The 16,765-nt window shown below is 44.3% G+C and overlaps 2 protein-coding genes across 5 annotated transcripts in view; one reads left to right on the forward strand and one right to left on the reverse strand.

Annotated features, from left to right (window-relative positions):
* si:ch211-26b3.4 (connector enhancer of kinase suppressor of ras 2) overlaps positions 1-5,872 on the reverse strand; it is a 55,016-nt gene extending 49,144 nt beyond the window's left edge. Inside the window, exon 1 of the mRNA XM_062394504.1 lies at positions 5,544-5,872. Within this exon, the coding sequence (XP_062250488.1) occupies positions 5,544-5,607 (64 nt within the window). The 5' untranslated portion in view covers positions 5,608-5,872. The remainder of the gene's footprint in view (positions 1-5,543) is intronic.
* A 3,834-nt stretch (positions 5,873-9,706) lies between these two features.
* On the forward strand, positions 9,707-16,304 carry hdx (highly divergent homeobox). Of its 4 annotated transcripts, none has more exons than XM_062393882.1 (11): positions 9,707-9,912; positions 11,222-11,383; positions 11,776-11,922; positions 12,188-13,369; positions 13,450-13,506; positions 13,702-13,848; positions 14,572-14,770; positions 14,849-14,931; positions 15,316-15,420; positions 15,586-15,708; positions 15,814-16,304. In XM_062393882.1, exons 2-11 carry the CDS (start codon positions 11,318-11,320, stop codon positions 16,051-16,053), a joined length of 2,349 nt encoding a protein of 782 aa, XP_062249866.1. In that variant the 5' UTR covers positions 9,707-9,912; positions 11,222-11,317; the 3' UTR covers positions 16,054-16,304. The 4 variants fall into 4 exon arrangements, with proteins under 4 accessions (XP_062249866.1, XP_062249863.1, XP_062249865.1 ...); XM_062393879.1 differs by having other exon boundaries at positions 9,711-9,912; positions 15,313-15,420; XM_062393881.1 differs by lacking the exon at positions 9,707-9,912 and adding an exon at positions 9,923-10,536 and having other exon boundaries at positions 15,313-15,420.
* The last annotated feature ends 461 nt before the right edge of the window (positions 16,305-16,765 follow it).

Genomic DNA, 16,765 nt, shown 5'->3' on the forward strand with positions numbered 1-16,765 from the left:
AACTAAGCTGAAATAAACGTCAACTCCAGACAGTAATCCTGGATACCACAACAGCACAAAAGCTTTAATTCACAATCTAGTTTTGTAATATAAATGGATCCTTTAAGTCCGTGTTTCTTGTCATTGTGAGCTCTCATGTGAAACCGAATTTTCATTCAAAAATCTGAGCCGCTGTCTTCATATGATGGGACCTCGTGTGAGCTCCTGAAACTTAGACTGAGAAACTTTAGCTGGAAAGTAAATATGTGTGCAAGTAAGACCGCAGCCCTCGGAACAACAGGTGCAAAATCAATTCAGTAAAGCACATGCGAACATCTTCAACCACACACTCACACTCACACACACACACACATACACACACACACACACACACACACACACACACACACACACACACACACACAAAACACACACACACAGGCTCCTCTGTCCGAGCAGCTGGATAGAGCGGGTCCTTTGATATGATGCCCACTGCATCTCCCATTCTCTGCACCGCTCTGCCGTTGCCTCTGTGCTCTCCTCCGTCTTTCTCCGTCATTCCCACCCTTCCCCTTGCACACTCCCCTGCTTCCTCCCCCATCTTAGGCTCCTCAGCCTTTCTTTCATTTCGCTCTGCACCTCCCCATTTCTGAATCCGTGTTCAACTGGGGGGGAAGCTCTTACGTGCCTGTGTGTGTGTGTGTGTTCAAATGTTGAGTGCACCTGCTGCGTGTTGTGTGGCATATAGGATATGAATTGGGAGTCTGAGTGTGTTGTTGCTTCCCCGTCTTATGACATGTGCTCTGACTCCGACACGATCCGATCTGGTTTCCATGACTACTGATGCCCCACTTAAAGCTGCTGCTCCAGAGTTTGTCAGTCCAGGTGTGTTAGTGTGCATTTACTGAAGACACATACTTCTGTATTTCAGTGAACATGGGCCTCCCTCAGGGCAGTTCATGTACCTGTGTGCATCCATACGCAGAGCATGCACCTCTGCATTTTTCTTGTGTATGAAAATGGAGGACTGGAGGAGTTTCTCTGTGTGTGTGCGTGTTTCTCCATAATAAGGCATGCTCTTTAATCTTTAATGCAGCTGAAACTACAACAAGCACACAGTCAGAGCCAGGGGAAGCATGTTTTCTAGCACAGACGTTCTCACCATGTCAGCAGGAGACAAAATGTATGAAAACACTATATGGAACGGTAGTGAACATGGTTCTCGACCCGTAAGGGGATAAGATCAAGGGGACTCTTTCAATGAGGAATAAAGCATTTCCTGCTGAAATGTTGAATCCCATTGTAGTGCCAGTGCTTCACATTATATGACAACAATGTAAGTTGAATTTCCTCTCATGTCCTCATGGTCCTTCACAGTCCCTACACTGACAGAAATGCCACATTTCACCATCCTTAGATGATTTCCGTTCCCCAATGCATCAACACACAAATGGGAAAAGTGAACTGTCTTATTCACTTCCCTGTCAATGTATGCATCGGCAGGCTGCCGATTTAATGTGCCTGAAAGCACAGGGTGATCTTATGAGGCATTCACAGCACGGAGCTCAGAGGAGAAGTCCATTTTTTGTCGTCTCTCAGCGTTGAAGCACAGATCCATATACGTCATACTTTACACGTCAATTGCGTCTGCACACGCCCCGACAGATACATATCGTTGCATGCACACATACATGCACGGAGGAAACTCCTCTTGTGTGGGTGTTCAAATCAAAATAAATGAGTCATCTTTCTGTGAGCCTCACCAGTGCTCTGCTGCTGGAGCAGTTCTTCTACAGCAGTGAGAAATTCTGTATAGTCTGCTTGGCCTGGTAGCAAGCTGTGTCAGGTTTTCTTGATAGGACTGCAGAGTTTCCCATCCCTCTGTCCCACATTCTTTCATATGACAGGACTGGGTTGTCCACCAGGACAACCCAGTCCTGTCATATTTCTCAGAAAGTCTGTGCAGCCTACACTAAAATCTGACTTTACCTCTTTTGTGGTACTGGGTAAGGATGGGCTCCTAAAGAGTGCAGATCTAAATTTGTCTCAATGCTGAAGGTTCCAAAAAAATCTTTAATCAGTACACGCAGACGATCTCAATAGGTCAACCTAAACAACTTAAACTTCTGTATGCTTTCCAATTTATATTACTTTTAACTCAGATTGCTTTACTGGAGTGCATTTGAGATTACTATACCCTCTTTACAGATTAATGTGGGGATAGACCAACTATGAAGCGACTTAATTACCCGTTAATGCATCAGAAATTATAAACTAGTGAACACAAATAATAACCATCTGAGAGGATCCATTCTGCATGATGGACACTTTAAATGTTCAGGCCTGATGTCATTTAAGAATAATTGTATTTTTATTTCACTCATAATTGATTCTTGTTACAGAGTATTGAAAATACTTAAGCTTCAGTAAATGATCTAGATACTGGTTGTAACGCAGACCAAAATGGACAAACCAAGTGGAAATATAGTTTCGGGCATATTTGCAAATCAAAAGAAAATCCCCCTGAATTCCAATTCAATTAAAGAGATATATATAATCTCTTTATAGATATATTTATAGAATACAATAATCTGTTACATGATCCCTAGATGTCGGTGTTGTTGCAAATATCTTAAAAGCCATTTGTGTAATTTAGCTTATTGCTAATTAAAATTTGACCAGCAATATTTAAAATTATAGGTATTTCATGTCAAAACATTTATTGTCTATATATATATGTTTTGCTCTAAAGTTAGGAAATGATATCTATATTTTGTACGTTTTGAAACTGGTACACACACATGAGGGATGCCCCCGTGGCTTGGGGGTCAGGGCGCCAACGACTGACTGTGGAGTCCTCAGTATGTGTCTGACTGGGGACCTTTGTTATATTTCTATCTTCCCTGTTTCCTGTCATCTCTCTACTGGGGATGTCGAGAAGGGACATTGAATGCCCCCCATAATGAAATGAAACTAGTACACACAAGTTGGATAAAGATGTTGTAATTATAAAGGGGTACAACTATTCTATTTTTATTGTGAAAGATTGCAAAAATTACATATTGATTTGTTAAAAAAGGTTGGTGAGGATAAATGTTGGCTCCCTGCACCCATGTCTTGTATATATGTTTACATTCAAACTACTAGTCTCTGTTGTGGTAAGCAAGAGCCACCTCTTAAGTACAATTACAGAAGATGGGCTGGGTGTTACTGCTTCTTACAAATGGCTCAGTTCAGCTCAGTGTGAGAGAGATAGAGACTTTCCAGAAGGAGAGGCCAAAGGGAAGCCTGTGTTACCGTACAGATTAATGATGGCCTTTTCGCCTTTTGCTTCAGTCCTAAAGAAAATTACATCTGAGCAAAAGCCTGCCACTGAGGACCTCTGTATGGAGCCCCACAAGAAAAAGCAGGGAGCTTCAGAAGAACAGGGACTACACTGGGAGACGCTGGTGAGTCTCTGAGGCCCGTCTCTTCATCTGAAAGAGGCCACAAGAGGCTTCTCAAAGAACAGAGGAGACCAAAGGTGTAACAGCAACAACATTAATAGTTGCACCAACCAAGTGTCCTGTGTCTACTTTTTTCTAAGTCTTTGCCTAACTGACAATAAACCTAAAGGATGTTTACTCAAACTTGTACAATGCCACATGAAACATTATCATTCAATTTCCCCATGCAGGTCTGAATCAAGATCACTTCACTGACAACTCAGTTTTGTTACTTTAAAATATAAAATTCCTATTCTGGTAATTTGAAATAGTATTTTTCCTGATAGCAGCTAAAAACCAGCATGTCTTTATTACAATATTTGTAATCAGCAGTTCAGATACACCATTTCTTATAGCTCAAGCCTAATATTACATCCCTGGGGCCTGCGGGGGAAATTATTGATTTACCTTGGATGCAGTGCACATAACTTCCACATGCAGGATTTTATTCTAGCACATAGTAGTGGGGGGACTGATTGGCTCATAATTTAACTATACTTAAAATTAGAGCATGCTTTAAAAAATCCAGTTTTTGTAATGGGTCATGCTATCACCCTTGCTATCTCACTTTTAGATATCCCGTGTGCACAAATATAGCAATTAAATCGAGTGGGATTTGAAAAACTGAACCAAAATCGATATTTTTATTGCATTCACCATGTTGCAAAACGCTAACCACATTTGGCCTGTAAGTAATCTCACCTCCAATCAAATTTGAACTCAGCCTCTCTAAAAGAAAGGTGCAGGCGCAGAGCTTTCCAAATGAACACTCCGCGGATCAGAGGACGGAGCTCTGACTCCACTGGCTGCTTGAGAAGAGCAATTATAAAACCAGGAACACCGTCGTAAACACTTAACTCAACGCATCCCAAATACTCACCCTCGCCGTGTCCCCTGAGGGCCCATCAACCACCTTGACTTCTAATCTCAGACATCAGTGCCTCTGCCATAATGAAAAGGGAACTGCAGCAATGTTGAGTTTTACGAACTGGAATTAGTAGAATTAAGCAGGAAAAATGATCACCCCTGCTTTGAGTCGTCACACAAGCACAGTGATTAAGTCATTCTCCTATGTAAAGGGATTGCGGACACCCTGTCTCTCCATTTCCATTGTCTGCCAACAGGCCCACCACAGTTTCTCTCGCACCTCCGTAAAGCTGCTGACCAGTGTGTGAGAACAGCTCCTGACACTGCGCTCACACACACACACACACACACACACACACACCACTTATTCAGGCGCATGATTAGTGATTACTCATTCAGACTGTCTGTTTGAGGGGATGCAGCCTATCTCTTGCCAGGAACACGAGCAACAGAGGAAAAAGCGTGTGTGTGTACGTGTGTGTGTGTGTGTGTGTGTGTGTGTGTGTGTGTGTATGTGTTTAATCCGTGCTTTTTCCCTTATATGGCAGGAGGCACTGCGCTGTCCACGGTGCTGAAACTGACTGTACGGCCTGAATTGGGGGATTTGAGGTTGGGGGTGTTGAGAGAAGGGGAGGGATGGGGGGGTGTACATGCAGTTAGCTACATTAATCATACACGCACGAGCACAGGCGTGCGCTCACACACGCAGCGAGTTGTGGTACGCACTTTTCAGCATGTGCCAGTGAGTGGCAGAGCATATGACATATCTCCCCGGCTTCATTGATGAGAGGTGTTCTGCTGATGATGGTGATGATGATGATGATGGTGGTGGTGGTGATGGAGTCAGCAGAAGCAGCAGCGGCGGCGGCGGCAGTAACCTATAGGCTTGGCTATACGAGGGGTGCGCTCTCAAGCAGGCGAGATGACAGAATGCTGAGCCTCCACTCCCTGCTTCTTAGTGGGGAGGACATCCATTTCACTGCACCGGCACCAACGTATTAACCCCACGTTTTACTGTGGCTTGAATCAGTCCTCACAGTGGCCACTTACACAGTCACGCATCAGCCTGCAGGATAGAGCAGCGCACACATGCACCACAGTTTGTGGCCCTCGCCATCCTCATCAACGCCACCCTCCTCCTCCTCCCCACTTCAACCACAAGCATGCATTAACACCATCAGCCTGCTGCAAAGGAAGCGATCCGAATATTACCTTTCATCCAGTCCAGAACTTGCTTTGGTGTCCATTTACTTATAGGTTCCATAACCAAAGCCATGGTGTCACAGTCTCTCCGAGGTGAACGGCGCAGTACTCAATGCGGGCGACATACAACGACCTGTCAGTCACATCTGGAATGACACGGCGGTGAACACATCTGTAGGGACAGAGAAGCTCGTCAGTTTTATTCTGTCCATCAGAGCATGGCCGCCTGCAGAAACGGTGAACGGGATGTGGTGGTGCAATCCACGCGCACACACGGAGACACGCGCGCACACAGCACACGCTCTCTCTTCCCTCCCTCGTCTCTCTCTCTCTCTCGCTCTCTCTCTCTCGTGCCTTCCCGCCAGCAGCTCGCGCTCTGTGAGAAGTGGATTCGGTGGGCGCGAGGGGATGGAGCGACCCCTCCCCTCTCCTCTTCTTCCTCCCGCCCGCCTCGCTGCAGCATCACAAGGGCCACCACTCATAATACAGACCAGGGAATGGTGCAACGCACACCGTATAGGGAGGATCTCTCTCTCCCTCTCTCTCTCTCGCCCTCCATGTCTCCCTCGCACATGCACATACGTACAGAAAGAGAGTTGTAAGGAATTTTAAAGACTATAGATAAATTGCAGCACGAACACACTACAGCATGCATGTTATATGTTTTTATTATTTCCACTAATTAAAAGGTTTGGTAGTCTGCTGCCTGTATAGTGACACGTCTGCACGTGTACAGGTTGTGCTACATACCACACAAGACAAGGTTCATATACACGGATGAGAAAATCAGCATCAGTTGTCAGGCGCTCCTATGGCGTGCACGTTGCTCAGCTGAGGAACAGCGCCCCCTGCTGTGCACCTGGGACACAGGTGACGTCATGGATTAAAGCAGATCCCCCCCCACCCCAACCCCTAACAAACACAGACACACACACACACACACACATACCTTTACCGTACAGACAAATATGGAGGCTCAATGGCACAGTTACTCCGGTCAAACAAATATATTGCATCATTTAATTTTTCCTTTTTATAATATTTTCCATCCCAAGTAATGTCTGATAAAATATAAGGGAAGATTTTGCATGCATGGTATTTGTGCTGTATATTTGTATGGACCCTGAGTCTGAATAACAAGTCATCATCATCAGAATCAGAATTATTCTATTAGCTAAGTATATTTACACATACAGGAAATCACCTTGGTGTGGTTGGTGCATTGTACATAAAACAACATCAGACCTAAAACAACAATATATACAGAAAGCAGAATAAGTTATGAGCACATGTGATGCTAAGGCGCAGTGATTGGTTTCTGGATAGTGCCAATAATATATAATATAATTTAAGTGCGGGGGGGGGGGGTTGCAGAGTCAGTGTGACACAAGGGGCTTGTTTGTGAGCCCCACTGCCATATAGGGAAAAAACTGTTCAGGTGGCGCGAGAGTTTGAAGGTGCTGGAGGATGAACTGGAGTCCCATGTTGACTGCGTCGTCTACAGACATGTTGGCTCTGTAGGCAAACTGCAGTGGGTCGAGGAGGTGGTTGGTTATGGCCTTAAGTGGGTCAGCAAGGCGCTCAAAGGTCTTCATTACTACAGAGGTCAGGGCGACTGGACTGTTGTCATTAAGGCCTGTGATCCTCTGCTTTTTGGGTACGGGGATGATGGTAGAGGTTTCAGGCAGGCTGGTACCAGGCATTCAGCCAGTGAGGTGTTGAAGATGTCCTTGAGCACTGGAGACAGCTGGTCCGCACAGTACCTTGGTGTGGAGGGGGAGACAGCGTCTGGTCCAGCTGCATTCCGGGGGTTCAGTCTCTTCAGTAGTTTGTTGACATCTCTCTTCTGAATGGACAGAGGTGTGATCGGGGGGAGGGGGCTGTCTGGGGCCATTTCGTGTGTGTGTGTGTGGGGGGGAGAAGAGGTGTGATAGCTGTGGAGAGGGGTTGGGAATGTGGTGTAGGGTTACAAACTGGTCCATCGTTGGCTGCAAATTGTTGTTCCAGCTTCTTGGAATACTGTTGTTTGTCCTCCTTAATCTCCTTGCCAAACGAGTATTTAGCCAATCGAAACTATCCATGCCCCCACTCTTGAAGGCCACCTCTTTCTCCAAACGAGGCTGTTTGAGCTTTGCTGTGAACCAGGGCTTGTTGTCTGTCCTCACAAAAGCTGATGTATGACGTCACAGAATCAGAAGTATTTTATTGCAAAGTAGGTTTACACCTACAAGGAATTTGCTCTGGTTGTTGGTGCATAAATTGAACATGAACATAGAAACATAAAAACGCAATAAATACAACATGCATAGGAAAAAGCAATAAAAAAATATAAAACCAGTATATATTTACTCACTGTTTACTTCTTATTTATTCACTTTTTTCCAATATTTATACAAAGTAACATTTATTTTGAAATAAACATTTCTAAATAAAAATATACAAAAGATAAAAGATATAAAAAGTGAAGTAAAAAGTGAAAAGTGAAATGCAAAATGAAAAACAGTGAACAGTGTCAGATGACAATATGCAATGTAATGCAGTATAATATAGTATGATATAATGTGTTCATTTAACACATCCTTGAGGTGTGGGGGCGGAATAAAAGTCTGAGTCAGGTGGGGGTCCCGGGCCTTGTTGATAAGGCCAACTGCAGCCGGGAAGAAGCTGGTCTTGTGCCGGGAGGTTTTGGTCCTGATGGACCGCAGACTCCTGCCCGAGGGAAGAACCTCAAAGAGTTTGTGACCCGGGTGGGAAGGGTGTATTCGTCCAGGCTGTTGGAAGCAGGTCTAAAAATGTCACAGTCTGTGCTGTCCAGGCATTCACGCAGCTCCTCCACAGCTTCTCTCCTGCTCCAGTTGTTAGATCTCAGCACCGCAGGTTTAGAAAGCTTGAGTTTCTGTCTGTAAGCCGGGATCAGGTGAATAAGAGTGTGGTCGGATAGACCAAGAGCAGCGCGGGAAACTGCATGATAAGCCTTGCTGATGGTACTGTAGCAGTGGTCCAGAGTATTCTCCCCCTGGTCGGGCATTTGATTAACTGTTTGTATTTAGGGAGAAAGTTCCCCTTATTAAAGTCCACAAGAACAATAACAGGGGAATGCGTGTTCTCTCTCCTTCTCTCCACTCCTAGTATCTGTTCGGCGAGTTGACGTTGAGCCTCGCGCACATCAGCTTGCGGTTGGATGTAAACTCCGGCCAGGATAAAAGAGGTGATCATCATCATCATCACATGTAACTACAAAGTTATAATAACTTGATTGGTCATACTAGTGAATATGGTAGTCTGAGGATGTGGTAACACTATTTGCATAGGGTCAGACTTTCTGGTTTAAAGAAGAGGTGGTGGTCTAGTAGCAGAAACTTGACTATGGGCAGAGAAGGTCTCTGGTTCGTCTCGGGTTCGACTCCACGGAGAGACAACAAAAGACGAACCTGGATTGATCTGTCCAAAAATCCAAGAGTCTCCCTACCCTGTCTAGTGCCACTGAGCAAGGCACCTTACTCCCCCAACATCTGCTCCCCGAGCGCCGTACATGGTCGCTCACTGCTCTGTGTGTCCTGCACACAGATGGGTTAAATGCAGAGGTTAAATTTACCTACCATTGCATGAGTGTGTTGTGCATGTCTGTGCATGTGTTTGGTATAAATAAACATATCTTAATCTTAATCTTAATCTTAGAGCATTGCAATAATGTATCAGGCTTTAATAAGGGCGTACCAGAGGTAATCGTATTTACCTCAAGATCAGTATAGAAGAGATGTTTAGAAATATTATTAATATGGAAATATTCCTCAATCAAACTTATTTAAGACTATTTTAATAACTATATCAATGCAGTAATACCAGTTTTACAACACGTACATTAATGTATGAGTGTATTTAAACATTTACTAAACTTCTTCCCTTAGCAATAGAAAATCATTCATGTGCAACTTTTTCCTGTCAAAGTCTAACAATCATTCAAGTGCTTGAAATAGCTCGAGTCTAACCACCACCCCCTGCTGTGTTGAAACAGTGATCCATGTAGGTTGGGTGGAGGGAAATAGTCCATGTAAACGACTCCTGCTTGCAACACTAGCAGCAGCACAGAGAATGCACACAGATCCAGGCGGCCACAGGAAACAGTGACCTCCTCCTCCTCCTCCAGCAGCCCTGCTGAACAAAGTCAATGGTGGGCGGGACCACGCTGCTCAGTTTACAGCCCTTTCCGAATGGCACAACCGTGATCTCGAGCTCCAATTGGCTCCTGTCTGGGCACACGTCACAATCATGATTAGAATTGATGATCGGCCGTTCTGATTTCATTGTCTCGCAAAGGGGACCGGTGGAGAAATCTGCTGAATTCGAACGTGCCGTCTGATTTTTGACATCACAAATGGTAAGCGCCGGGACGTGATTCCCCTTCGGGCTCCGGGTCCTCGCGGGTCGTGTCGCGCTCGCCTGCGCTGGAAAGCCCGGGTCAGCGAGAGCGACCGCGGCGGGGTCGAGAAATCATGGATTTGAGGGAAAAGTTTAGCTTCGGCTATCCAGGGGGAGAGCTATGCTAATGGAGGCTAACGCTGGCTCGGCTCAGATATGGCCGCTCGGGCCTGTAAGCTAACGTGAGCTGTGTGTCTGTGCGCGTGTGGCCATTGTGGTGATGCGGCGCGTCCCCGGTTTGTTTACTGTCTGGCCGTGAGCCGTAAAGTTGTGGCATGTGCTTCCTGTGTGCTGGTTGTGTTTTGTGAGTCACCGGGCTGTTGGCTAACCCGACGGACCCACTGTGTGTGTTGGCTAATTCTCCGTAATGTTATTGACTGTGGCCATGCGCAGACAGCTTGCCAAAATAAAGCTACTGCTGCTGCTGCTGCTGCTGCTCACACTGGCCACTCAACCTTCCCCTGTGTGTCTCTCTGTTCGAAACTACTGTGTTTTTATTAGCTCAATGTTAGTCCTCATTACTTTAACTGGTTGTTGCGCTTTATTTTATCCTGCTTCCCCTCTGTCTACTATCACAATACAGGTTTGCAACGAAACGTATACATAACACTGTAACTACATATGTCTCTTTGTTTAGTGCTTTTAAGATTGGTTAAAGCCGAGCCTCACAATAGATTGTTAACAAGCCCTTTATTTTGAAAGGCTATTTAAACAAGATTGTGTTATAAATAAATAAGTTATAAATAACTAATTATCTTATTAATATCATGTCATTACAATTTCGAGACATTGTTGATGATGAAAATAATCCGTGTGTTGATGGTGTTATAACATTCATATAAATGTTATCAGCTGATAATAGTGCTGAAGTGGGCTATTCAATTATATCAAGATTTTAAATAAATATCAGTGAATGGTTGTGGTTTTAAACTCTTCATGGACAGAGAATGACATTTTTTATATTGCGATCAATGACAATGATACTGTTGTATTACTATAGTACTATAAATCAATGAAGCCATGTTTATCTAGGCACAGCATATTAGCTTGATTGATGTTATTTATTTGTACACTGCAGCTTTGTCACTGCCTATTATACTTTGACTGACAGTGTGTTCAGTTTTTGTTCCCTATTATTAGATATGTGTTGGCTGATTCTCTATAACAAGATGAAACTGATCGTGTTCTCATAATGTGGCGGCCTCGTTTAATGGATTTGTTGTCATTTATTTGTAACTTAGGGTTGTCTTGCTCTGCTTCCTCCCCAGCCATACTACTCAGAAGTGTGCCAGGTACACTGAGACAGGATGACTGCAATCAAACGCGTGCCAACCTAGAAACATGGAGGTTCTGCTGTGACCGGCATGGCTGCCCCATTCCCCTCCAGTAGCACAATGGAAGTGTGGCCACAGGGACGCCTGTCCCAGACTGTGAGTAGCATTTATCACACATTGCATTTCAGTATAAGAGAAAAAAACGGCTCCTATGTTCTAACCAAATCATTACAGAAACATACACTGTTGCTGCAGTTGTAATTTATTTTGACTTCAGTTTCACAAGATTTTACTTTTGCTATGTATTTAAAAAGTTGTAATCTTGAGTGTGTGACATTTTAGTTGATCGAGTTATATACTAGTGGGTGTATTTCCTGAATCTATTTATATTTTGGGGAATTAAACTGATTACGCAACCCATCATAATATAGTGCATTCACTGACAAAAGTAAATTGTACAAGCGTCATGAAATTCTAAGCTTCATGACGCTGTTCTGAAAGGGAGCTGTACGTTTTATTTGTTCTTTATCTATGTGTTCGTCTCTCAGATGAACCTGCGGTCAGTGTTCACGCCTGAACAGGTGAGGATCCTGGAGCGTTACTATGACGGTGGGATGACCAATCAGAGCAAGGCTTGCTTCCAGCTAATACTCCAATGTGCTCAGGAGTCCAAACTGGACTTCAGCGTGGTTCGGGTAGGCCCATAAAATGTGCTTGTGTGTTGTGTTAATGTGTTAGACGGGGGAGCACCGTTCAGAATGATTTGTGTTGCAACCCTGATTTTTTTTCTTAATAAGGGATGCCTGTATATTACTGTGGCAAGAAATTAAGGTCATGCATCAGTGGGTTCTTCTAGTCCAGAGGCATACGTTTTTCTGACTTTGCAGAATTTGTCCCAGTGGTGATTTCTATAGTGTTTTTAAAGTGATGTTACTGAGATGATTGCTCTTCTCCCTGCAGACATGGGTTGGCAACAAAAGACGTAAGATTGCCTCCAAGGTAGACCAGAATGGAGGCATGTCGTATTCCTTATCCAGTCATGGACTCGCTGGGGGGCTACTCTCCAATCACACACTAGCCGGAGGTGCTCTGTCCAATCATAGCATGGCAGCAGGGGCGCTGCTTCCTGCTGAGATGGCTGTAGCAAGGAACATCCAGAATCGTATGCACCTTCTTCCTCCATCGTCGTCCTTTCCTACTTTCTCGTCAGCATCTTCCTCTCCCTCCTCTTCCTCGCCTCTCAGCAGCGGCAGCAACAACAACAACAACAACAATGACGTCCTACTGACTGGTATTTACTCTGTGAACTCCGTCCCACGACCCCGACCAAGACCCACAGCCCCCCCGGGTCAGGCAGACCCTGAGCTTTCTGTGCACACATCCTCAACTCTGATCAACCAGTTCCTGCAGAGCAGGAACAGCTCTGCCTCCTCACCCCTCCAATCCAAGCTATTGTCCCTCTCTCAGAATCTCCCATCCCTCAAGACTGCTTCAGGGCCATTAGTCTACACTACCTTCAGGAAGGGAACTTCAACTGCCGGGGAAGCAGGGGTGAGTGCAGGAGTAGTACCTTACATCTGGAGTAACCAGTATGATACAGCACAAACACGCCCCTGGTCTTCTTCCTCGCAATCCCAAGCTCAGCCTCAGCCCAGACCTCACTCCAACCCCCAGCCTCAACCCCCTGCACCACAGAAGACACTGGTTTCCATCCCAGTCAAAAACTCTGGTTCTCCCCCTGAAAAGACACCTCGTATTAAGCAGGTCTACACTTTGTCAGAAAAAGGCGAGGGGGACCGACTAAGATCCGGACCAGCGTATACTGAGAGAGTTCAGGAGAGTCATGGGTGTGTGCCTCCCCCTCTTGACTCCTGTCATAACTTCTCCATCGCCATGGAGACTGGAGATGAAGCAGATGAGTGGCAAAGGGAGGAGGAATTGGCAAACATGGCCGCTCAGACACACATCCACAGGGAGCACACGTTAGGCAGCCCAATCAGGGCTGAGGTGACAGTGGTGTTAGAAGACCTCACCCCTCCTAAGGATAGCTCCAGGCCCACACTGCTTCACAGTAACACAACTCCTCAGGGCAGCTATTCCGTCACAGCACAGACCTCATTTAAAGGGGAATCCAGTTCACAGGTACGTGAGGTTCAAGTGCTACTGTCGCTTTCCAAGTGAATTGAAAAACGTAACATGAAAGTGCCTGTCTCTGTGTGCAGACTTCATTCAGTGTGTCTGCTGCCCCCTGGGTAATCAGCAACTCAAGAAAAAGAACAGTAAGTGCGTATTTTGGCAGTTGTGACAGAATAATTTGTGCATCTAATGTAGTGGGGAAAAGCCTTAAACGTACTTTATTCATAATCGTCTTTTTGGTAGGTCATAAAGCTGTGCTCAGAGATGTGATACATGTTGAGGCTGCATTAAGGAGCATGTGCATGTCATGTAGTCAAACAGAGGTGTGTGTGTTTCAGCTGCAGGATCGGACCCAGTTTAGTGATGGGGATCTCATCCAGCTGAAGCGCTATTGGGACCGAGGAATGACCAGCCTGGGCTCAGTCTGCAGGGAAAAGATCACTGCTGCAGCAAACCAACTCAATGTAGACACTGAAATAGTCAAGGTATCCACCTTTGCAAGGTTGAAAAAGACTTAATAACTTAATTAACAGTGTTAAATGTAAAGTAGAGAAGCACTTGCTGCCTCCTGGCACGCAATCTCTAAAGTGTCATCGAAACTAGAGAGATGTTTTGTTGACTGAGAAACCTTTGAGCCTTAGTCACGTGGTCTAGCGACTTGTATAAGACATTTTAGTGAAAACAAGACTATTTGACTTGTCTGACCTTTCTGTGACAAAAGAAAACACGATAGAGCAACTTTTCTAGGTCACAGAAGTTTTCTAACTCACTTGCACAAAGTTGTGTAAAAGTCACGCAGTTATATCAGGGCCACAGAAGGAATGCTGATGAACTAAATATAGTCTCTCAGTCCTGACACACACACATGACCCACTGCCATCTCACGTACTAGAATATTTAATGCAACCAAGAAAAATATCTGCCTGCAATGATATACAGTGTACACTGTGAGGATTATCTTCAAAGCTACTTAAGCAAGGACTTAATGCTAATTTCGATTAGGTTTATTGCAGTCAATTTACTGTATAACAGGAACTCATTGTTGATATGGAAACAAGATAAATTTTCAAGCAATTCTCCTGGATTACTTTCACATTCATCACATTAAGTACCTTATTTTTAAAAATATATTGAAATCAATGACCTTAAGAGTACTTCAGTCCATGACTGACACCCATTTTGTCCTTTTTGTGTTTTCTAATTTGCAGACATGGATCAGTAACAGACGGAGGAAATACCGTCTGATGGGGATTGAAATTCCGCCACATAAAGGGGGCCCTGCTGTATTTACAACCTCATCCCCAGGTAACGAGTCTCCACTGGCCCTCAGCCCTGATGAGGAGCGGCTAAGAACGCATGATCTCGGAGATGACTTGAATGATGAGGGATCTATCTGCCTCTCTGAAGGTAAGAACAAAGACACTAGACACACACACAAATAATCTCTTGTGTATCTTAGTATTAATGTAGCATTATTTCTTCTAGATGGAACCATCGACTCACACCACAGAGATGAAGATGATGGAACAGATCAGATGTCCGTCGCTGCTTTAACGGCCAATAATGTGGTACTTGAAAACAGTAATATCATAATTACTGATTTAATATGTATAATTGTAGGGGCTTCTATATTAGTGATAAAGAAAACTGCTGCGGTGCACCAGATCAAATGCTACCTAACTTCTTTCAAGCATCCTAACTGTGGACAAAAAGACTGTAGTTGCACAGATTACACACAGGAAGGGTAATGCAGCCTCTCTGTAGGGTTAAGTGCAGTTATTTGTTGTTCTTCCAAGATTATTTGATGAAAGATACATTATTCACATCACCATATTTGTTACATGGTTAGTATGAGCTAATGTACCATAATTTTGTACTGCACTGTTGTAAAGTAACTACGTTTCTTTGTATGAAGTCACATTTATTTAAACCAGCCTGTTTTTTGATAGAAGATTGAAGTACCTGATGATGAGGAAGCAGCAGCAGAAGAAGAAGACGATGATGTCCAATTAATAGCTTCCGACCTCGAGCAAATGCAGAACCTGCTGGAATTCAAGGTAAGAGCACACACAAATTAACTTAGAGCCTCTATTTAAAATCCATTAGACTGTCTACTGGTCTCAGAAGTGCCAAGAATGGTAATTGTGAATGAAAAGCTATGTTAAATGTCATCATCTCAAGCATTTCATTATTTTTTGCCTCTTTGAATCCTTCTCTTGCAGCACGAGGAGGTGCAGTTCTTAGAGCACGAGCTACAGAACCAAAAACAGAAATACCTTGAGCTTGCTGGCTTCACAAAGAGCCTCCTCAGCGCTGTGAGAAATAATGACCTGGAGAGACAGCAGGTACAATCACATTCTGTGTTTACACAGCAGTAACTTTTACTTGGACATCAGCTTCAAGTGAGTCTCAACAGGTTTCTAACTTTCTGTTGTTGCTTATTTGTTTAGGAACTCATGGCCAGTCTACCTCAGCCTTCAGACCAGGAGTGGAACACAAGTATGGAGAGAGGATCCCAGCTTGCTGCAGAGTCGGCAGACGCATTAGCCAACCATGAAAACTTCCCGGCAGCTGTAGCAAAGGAAGAAGTCCCGCTTGTCACCATGAAAGAAGACGGTTCGACAACGGAACAAACTGAGCCCTCTGCATCAGAGGAGCAAATGCAGGAAGCAGTTACAGAACGAAAGTGACTTATCTCGTATACATCAGTTCCCACACGCGCTTATACAGATGACTCCACACCCCATGCAGAAGAATCTGGTTTCACACAAGATAGAATCGTGCATTTACACAAACACTCTGGTAAACTCATTCTCCACTCCTAGTGCCTGTGGATTGATGCTTCACTATGACTGTTGGGCTGACAAAGGCCTTTTTTACTGCATATCATTCGCCTTGCTCTGGACCAGTCCAGAGAGAACAATAAATGACCTCTAACTTATCTACGTCTGTGCCTCTTTCCTTTGTCATTGACAGTACAGAACAAGGGGTTATATCAGCTTATAAGCTTATCAGTTTATAATAAGTCTAAAGCTACTATGGAAATTCATTCTGTCAAAAGTGTTTTTTGTAGATCACATTTGAGGACAGGAAAGCTGCTAAATTTCTGTCTTACGGGCCAAACTACTGGGCCACCATCCAGCTTGTCGACCCAGATGACTTACTGGTCCTCAAAATTTGGAGGTAAAAGATTAGAGCATAAACCTGACATAACAGAGCAGTTTTGCAAGATAATGCCCATTGTAGCTGTCAGTATCTTATTTTGAAAAAGTGTGTGTGGGAGGGCGACAGAGCAGCAGAGAAAGTGGATGAGCTTTAAGCCTCTTATTTCCACTTGGACTAGGGATGGACAGGCTTATGAAACAGTGGTTTTAAAGCATTGAACTTCACGGGCTCAGATTT

The sequence above is a fragment of the Platichthys flesus genome, chromosome 8 (assembly GCF_949316205.1).
Source record: "Platichthys flesus chromosome 8, fPlaFle2.1, whole genome shotgun sequence".
In the NCBI taxonomy this organism is placed as follows: domain Eukaryota; kingdom Metazoa; phylum Chordata; class Actinopteri; order Pleuronectiformes; family Pleuronectidae; genus Platichthys; species Platichthys flesus.

What these genes read in the sequence shown, in the direction of transcription:
- hdx (XM_062393879.1), top strand. Translation starts at nt 11,318, where the DNA reads ATGGCTGCCCCATTCCCCTCCAGTAGCACAATGGAAGTGTGGCCACAG. An exon ending in TGGACTTCAGCGTGGTTCGG is followed by an intron (nt 11,923 to 12,187) that starts GTAGGCCCATAA and finishes TTCTCCCTGCAG; the next exon opens with ACATGGGTTGGCAACAAAAG. An exon ending in TAGACACTGAAATAGTCAAG is followed by an intron (nt 13,849 to 14,571) that starts GTATCCACCTTT and finishes TCTAATTTGCAG; the next exon opens with ACATGGATCAGTAACAGACG.